This window comes from Amphiura filiformis, chromosome 3 (genome assembly GCF_039555335.1).
Source record: "Amphiura filiformis chromosome 3, Afil_fr2py, whole genome shotgun sequence".
Taxonomy (NCBI): Eukaryota; Metazoa; Echinodermata; class Ophiuroidea; order Amphilepidida; family Amphiuridae; genus Amphiura; species Amphiura filiformis.
This window is the reverse complement of record NC_092630.1, coordinates 46,438,296-46,445,322: the sequence shown is the minus strand read 5'-3', so window position 1 is coordinate 46,445,322 and position 7,027 is coordinate 46,438,296. Positions and strand designations below refer to the sequence as shown.

Below are 7,027 nucleotides of genomic sequence, written 5' to 3'. Positions count from 1 at the left end.
CATGAGCCATCCCATTACTTCTATCTAGACGACAAAAATTATAGCCACTTATCATAAGTTCAGAGTCATCAATACTTTTATCTGTCCAGGTCTCACTCAGACAAAGAACATCAATATTGTTTTCATGCACAAAAATATCCAGATAATCAAGTTTGTCAATAATACTTCTAATGTTTAAATGAGCCATTTTGAGACCTTTTTGCAACTTGCACTTTAAATCAACAAAACATTCACCAAAAGGGAGCTCGTCATTAGCAATTCGTGTAAAACAGCAATTACATAACCAATTCATAGAAGTATCTGTTAATGTCGGTGATCTATCAACACATTGGGCATGAAAATCAAGAGTACAATTATTGCAAGATATATGTTTAGACTTACCAATTTTACAACTACAATGTCCACAAAACATATTTTCTTGGCAACTAGATATATTATTATTTTCATCAAGATTAGACTTTACGTTTTTAGCTTGTTTGATACGAAGAGTCTTAAAAAAGAAATGAAGTTGCTAGCCAACTGTGTTGTCCCTGATCGACGAAGATGAATGCCATCCTTTGCAAGATGCCTATGAATAATTTTGCTATTGTCAATATAGTTCAAATTTAAATGTTCACAAGTCTCAAATAATCTGGAGTTGAATTCCTTAATCCAGGCATAGCGTCCTTTGTGTTTTTGTATAGTTAGCGAAGATATTGCGACAGAGATCTGCGAGTCAATCTGCTTAATTCCATGAATAAGTTGTGTAAGCGCGGCAAGGCATTCTTGTGGGAGGGTAGTCCGAATGTTATTGGTCCCACAGTGGACTATGACTGAGGAGGGGTTGTACTGCCTAATGTATGATGGTGCTAGTCTAATCCAAGTTTCAATTCTGCTGCCTGGAATACATTCATTTACAACATTGAGGCGTCGCGACATTCTTCTTCCATCAAGGTATTTGGGGATTGAATCCCCCAGAATTAGAACGGTGTGTCGTGGGCGTCTTGATTTCTGTGTAGTAGTAACTAAAAATGCATCTTCTCCCACAACTTACGTAGGACAGCGACGCCACTAGCACACATGCATTGATATTACCCAGTGTCTATGTGGTGTACACAGATTTGGGGTCAAAGGTCATTAAGGGGTCACTTCCGGTATAAAACGAAATACTTATAAAATGCATCTTCTTCCACAAATTACGTAGGACAGTGATACCACTTGCACACATGCATTGGTGTTACCCAGTGTATATGGGGTGTACACAGATTTGGGGTCAAAGGTCATTAAGGGGTCACTTCCGGTATAAAACGAAATACCTTCAAAAAATTTTATTAGCTAAGAAAAACAAAGGTCAGTAACGGTATGTTCATATATAAATTGTGGTTACCCAGTGTATATGTGGTATTTTTTTTATTTTGGGTCAAAGGTCATCAAGGGGTCACTTCCGGTCTGAGACGAAAAACCTTCAAAATGCCCCTACTGCCACAAGTAACATGGCATAGTGATGCCACATGCAAATGTACATTGACACTAGCCAATGTCTATGGGACTTTCATATATTTTGGGGTCAAAGGTCAATAAGGGGTCACAGCACGGCTGTGTTCGTGGTCTTAGACCACAGCTAAGTCTAGTTAATCATATTATTATTTCATTTTGGTCCAAAAGGGCTATTAGTAGTAGGGAAAAAAACAAGTTCGATGACGTCATATTAACGAACGTCCTTTCGTTAGGAAGGAGAGGGGGTCAAAAAGTCGGGTTGCGTTTGTAAAAAAAAATGTTGATATCGGTCAAAGTTTATCTTTCGAGTTGGAATATTCAACATTTTACACTTACGTTTCACGGAGGGAGGGGTCAGCTTCAAAACGAAAGCACTTTAGGACGTCATCAAGGTTTTGGTTTGTTACCAATAGGTTCGACCGGAGCCGAACGAACCATAAATGCGAATCACTGTGTGAATGTGTCTGCATGAGTCATCCTCGAAAGAATTAAAGATGCAGTAGATCCATAACTTATAGATCAACAAGCAGGATTTCGCAATAACCGATCTTGTGTAGACCAGATTGCAACTCTTCGTATAGAGCAATCCTTAGAATGGAATTCATCAGTATTATGTAAACTTTGTTGATTATACGAGAAAGCATTTGACAGTGTGAATAGAGAGACTCTTCTACGACACTATTGCATACCCACCAAACTAGTCAATCTAATTTAAAAAAAATAGCTATGGTGGTATTCGCTGCAGGGTCTTACACGTTCACCAGACAATTTGAAGTGAAAACTGGAGTCCTTTCCTGTTTCTTCTGGTCATCTACTGGATAATGAAGACAACTACGAGACAGAAAAGAACGGAGTTCAGTGGACATTGTGGGAACAACTAGATGACCTGGATTTCGCTGACGACCTGGCATACTGTCGCATCAGATGCAAGATAAGACCACCACACTTGCAGCAATCTCACATTCAACAGGACTCAATATACACAAAGGAAAAACAAAAGTAACTAGACTTAGCTGTGGTCTAAGACCACGAACACAGCCGTGTTTTGACGCCTTAATGACCTTTGACCTCAAAATATATAAAACGCCCATAGACATTAGCTAATGTCAATGTATGGGTGCAAGTGGCACCACTTTGCTATGTTATTTGTGGCAGAAATGGGCAATTTGAAGGTTTTTCGTCTCAGACCGGAAGTGACCCCTTAATGACCTTTGACCCCAAATGAAAAAATACCACATGTACAATAGGTAAACACAATTCACGTGTGAATATACCATCACCCTCCAATGTTTTTCTTAGCAAATACAATTTTTTGAAGGTTTTTCGTTTTATACCGGAAGTGACCCCTTAATGACCTTTGATTCCAAATTTGTGAGGACCCCATAGACACTGGGTAATAACAATGCATGTGTGCAAGTGGCGTCACTGTCATACGTAATTTGTGGGAGAAGAAGCATTTTAAAGGAATTTCGTTTTATACTGGAAGTAGCCCCTTAATGACCTTTGACCCTAAATTAAAAAATACTACATATGCACAGAGTAACTACAATTTATTTGTGAACATACCGTTACTGTCCTATGTTTTTCTTAGCAAATAAAAAATTTTGAAGGTTTTTTTTTTTATGATACGGCGACCGCCGAGATCTTCACTTTTGCCCTCCACGACGCGCTGCCGATCTCCTCAGTAGGTTTCGTAATATCATGTGTGCAAGTGGTGTCACTCTCCTACGTAATCTGTGAGAGAAGAAGCATTTTGAGTTGAAATCACGTTTTTGACCCCTATGACCCCTGCTTGACCTTTGACCCCACGAGTTTCATATGACATGTAGGGGCATGGTCAATGATGGTTGTGACCAAGTTAGGTCAAAATCAGTACAAGCATGTAAGTGCTAGAGCAAATGTAGTGGTCGGCAGAAGAAGAAAGAAGAAAGAACCTGTAAGAAAAAAGACACAGCCGTGACTAACGTCACGGCTGTGTAATGAAAGTAAATGCAAGTAGTACCGAACCAGTTACATTGGAGGGTGCTGCTCTGGAAGAGGTAGAGTCATTTACCTTGCCAGCATCATTCATTGATAAGAAAGGAGGCTCAGAAGCCGATGTTAAGGCTAGGATTGGAAAGGCCAGAACATCATTCATGCAACTTAAAATTATCTGGAACTCAAAACTACTGTCACAACATACAAAACTCAGGCTTTTCAATACAACAGTCAAACCAGTACTGTTGTATGGTGCTGAGACATGGAGAATGACGAAGAGCAAGTGCAGACATTTATATTATAAATGTCTGCACTTGCTCTTTTAAAATAGCTGCTTAAGACGAATTCTCAAGATACATTGGCCAGACAAGATCAGTAATTCTGACTTGTGGAAGAAATCCCATCAAGATCCAGTGAAAGAAACAATAGGCAGAAGGAGATGGAGTTGGATAGGACATGGAGTTGGATAGGACATACGCATAGCCTGGACACCAAGAAGTAACACAACAAGACAGGCATTCACCTGGATTCCTCAGGGAAAGCGGAGTATAGGCCGGCCAAGAAACAGCTGGCGAAGGGACTTAACGGTTGTTTGATGTATATAGAATTGGCTTCATTATTAACTAAATGCAAACTATAGATGGCGCTATTTATCCTAAATCATATTTCTTTATTTGCAAGGGTTAGGGGATTAATACTACCATTAAATCAGCTGGAATAGGTGAAACAAGCAACAAGGAAATTTTATCAATATATTTTATCAAACAATAAAAGGAATTATTTGTATTAAAAGCTTTAAGAGTAATTTCCAGTAACTAAATAGCGCCACCAATTTTGTCATTAATAGATACATTTTATATCCGAAAAAGCTTAAAAATATACTATAAAAGTGAATAATTTTGTAAAAGAGGGGAAATTAAAGTTGAGAATGACTCAAAAGCATCTGTATACATTAGCATGATATCACTTTTAGCTGTTTATGCCTCATTTGGTTGTACATGACGTTTTGTTTGAAAAACTAGTAAATGACCCCATCAAACAACTGTAAGCTTACAGACTGATACCAGAGGATGTTTAAAGACATTCCCACAACCCAATGGGGTTTCTGACCTTGTATGTCACATTGTACACATGTAGTATAGTTGATCATACCTTGCATTGGAATTGTGTGCAAATATCTGGTGTTTTCATCCTATTATTTAACATTCAAAACATCGAGACTTAGGAATAAAATTAATGCAGTGGGACAATAATGAATGTTTCCTGTAAGAAAATCAAATATCATTCCTAAGTCTCAACTATTAGCTCGTTGGCTGCAGTTTTAAAATTACCATTTTGTGTGTGTGGCAATGGGGACTTTGCCTTTAAAATTAGGTTATATTGATCAAATTTCCCAATCATAGTGCATTGTAGGAATGCCTTTAAGCTTCCTCTGGACTGATACTAGAAAGATAAGATGCAGCTGGAGTGAGATTGAAGTCAAAGCCCAAGACAGACAGATCTATATCTGGAGGACACTTGTTGGCGGCCTATACCCCAGGAGGGGTGAAAGGCGATAAGTAAGTAAGTAATGGCATTTGGGCATTAATATAAGATTATTGTGAGGCTTGAGGATTTTTAATTTGATTTGTTCGTGTTTGAAAACCCTGGATAACCCAAAAAAGCCTCTCTTATGAAGCTTATTTCTGCCTCTTCTGACTGCAAGATACTTGTACTTAGACATGGCTCACTGTACACGGGACCGACGACTTTAACGTCCCTTCCGAAGGAACGGGGCCCGGGACTTTCGTGATTCATTTACCTAATTGTAACGAACCAAGGGGGAGAGCGGACCCCGGAGCGGACGTTCGAAGTCAATATCCTATAGCAAATCTCCACCGCCGAGAATTGAACACGGGACCTCACGCACTAAAGACAAGTACCCTAACCATTATCATGATTATAGGCCACGCTCTCCTTGACCAAAACATCGCAAAGAAACCAGCAGATACAATAACACTATTCAGGTACTCCACATTGCAGTCTTCGGTAGACCAGAGTATAATTATGGTCCCAATGTACTCCTCTTTTCGACATACGCCAAGTGCTTCTAGAATGCTGCTAAAATAATGCTAATTTATTGCACATTGGTTGGCAGGGTTTTCAATGAAATGTCAAAACTGAAGCATCCTATGTATAAAAGAACATGAATATTAACTGCACATCATATATTACGAATCGTGCTAAAGTTTATGTGGTTTAGGAGGCAGAGAATTTTATTTCGATTTTATATACGCCAACATATTTTCTGAATTTAGAAAAAATTAACACTGAATTGATGGCGAAGATTACTGTTTCGTCTTTATGGAATCTAATCTTTTAATATCTGAAAGACACATTTGGGACCTATGTGGAATCTTTCTATAAATTGCAAAAAATCAGACCGTCTTACAAGAAAAATGGTAGGCTGACTTGGCTCTCTACTTTGCAACCGACGCGATGTCCTGAGCACAGAGCACGTGGCCGAAATCAAAATCGATTTGATTTTGATTTCTGTGGCTACAACTGCTGCACAATGCTGCACATATTCAACTGCTGCCAGTACTCTCTTAGAACAGGCCGTTACAACTGAAGACATGACATGGTACTCCGGGAGATAGTCCACCAACTAGTTCCTGCTGTTTTGAAAGCTAGATGTGGGACAGTAGGCGACGGAGATCAACAGAAAGTCACCGGCATTTCATTCAGAACTGAGACTGGAACAAAGTACAGAAATGTAGCATGACACAGAACCCAGAAAGACAACATCATCCAAAACTGTGAGGACTGGCAAGTAGTGTGGGATGAAGACAATCACTCAGCTATGTTCCCTCCAGGGATAGTGACAACATCAAAAAGGCCAGACATAACTGTCTACTCACCATCAGACAAGCAAGGCATCATAATTGAACTCACAGTACCTGCTGAGGAGAATTTAGCACAGGCCAACCTCAGAAAGAAAATGAAGTATGAAGATCTAATTCAGGAAGGACAAGCAGCAGGATGGGAACTGAAATACTTCCCAGTAGAGGTGGGATCAAGAGGATTCATAAACAACACACTTCGAATCTGCTTCAAGTTCTTTGGCCTCACAAACAAAGAAACCAAAAAGGCACTGGATACTGTGGCGAGAACAGCATTAAGAGCAACATACACTTTATGGCTTGCACGCAACAACAGACACTTTGGAAACTGGGAATTGGTGAATCGTCCGTATATGCCACCACTCGACCTACCTGAAGTTGAATAAATGGCCAAGCTTTACTTCCCTACATAGGACCAGGATCCTGTGACCAGCATAACCTCTAATGGAACTTGCACACAGATGTTCCAGCAGTGCAAGTCCTGCCCTGCAGATCCATGACAAAGGGTTTGTTTGGTATACTAAGGGGTTGTGGCCAGTGTTTACTCTCTTTGGAAATTGGGTGCGCCAAATGAAAAAATTTCTTCCCAAATTGGCCCAATTTTGGCTCAGTAATTCCCCAAATTCACTAATTGTAATACAGCATTACAAATTTGTGTGGGCCAAAAATAATTGTCACTGGGCCAAAATTGA

At 39.6% G+C, this 7,027-nt stretch overlaps 1 protein-coding gene across 1 annotated transcript; it reads left to right on the top strand.

Moving 5' to 3' along the window:
- Nucleotides 1–6,295: 6,295 nt before the first annotated feature.
- On the top strand, nt 6,296–6,721 carry LOC140147287 (uncharacterized). The gene has a single exon (XM_072169066.1). It carries the CDS (start codon nt 6,296–6,298, stop codon nt 6,719–6,721), a length of 426 nt encoding a protein of 141 aa, XP_072025167.1.
- The last annotated feature ends 306 nt before the right edge of the window (nt 6,722–7,027 follow it).

Coding starts and splice junctions, on each gene's coding strand:
- LOC140147287 (XM_072169066.1), top strand. CDS start 6,296: ATGTTCCCTCCAGGGATAGTGACAACATCAAAAAGGCCAGACATAACT.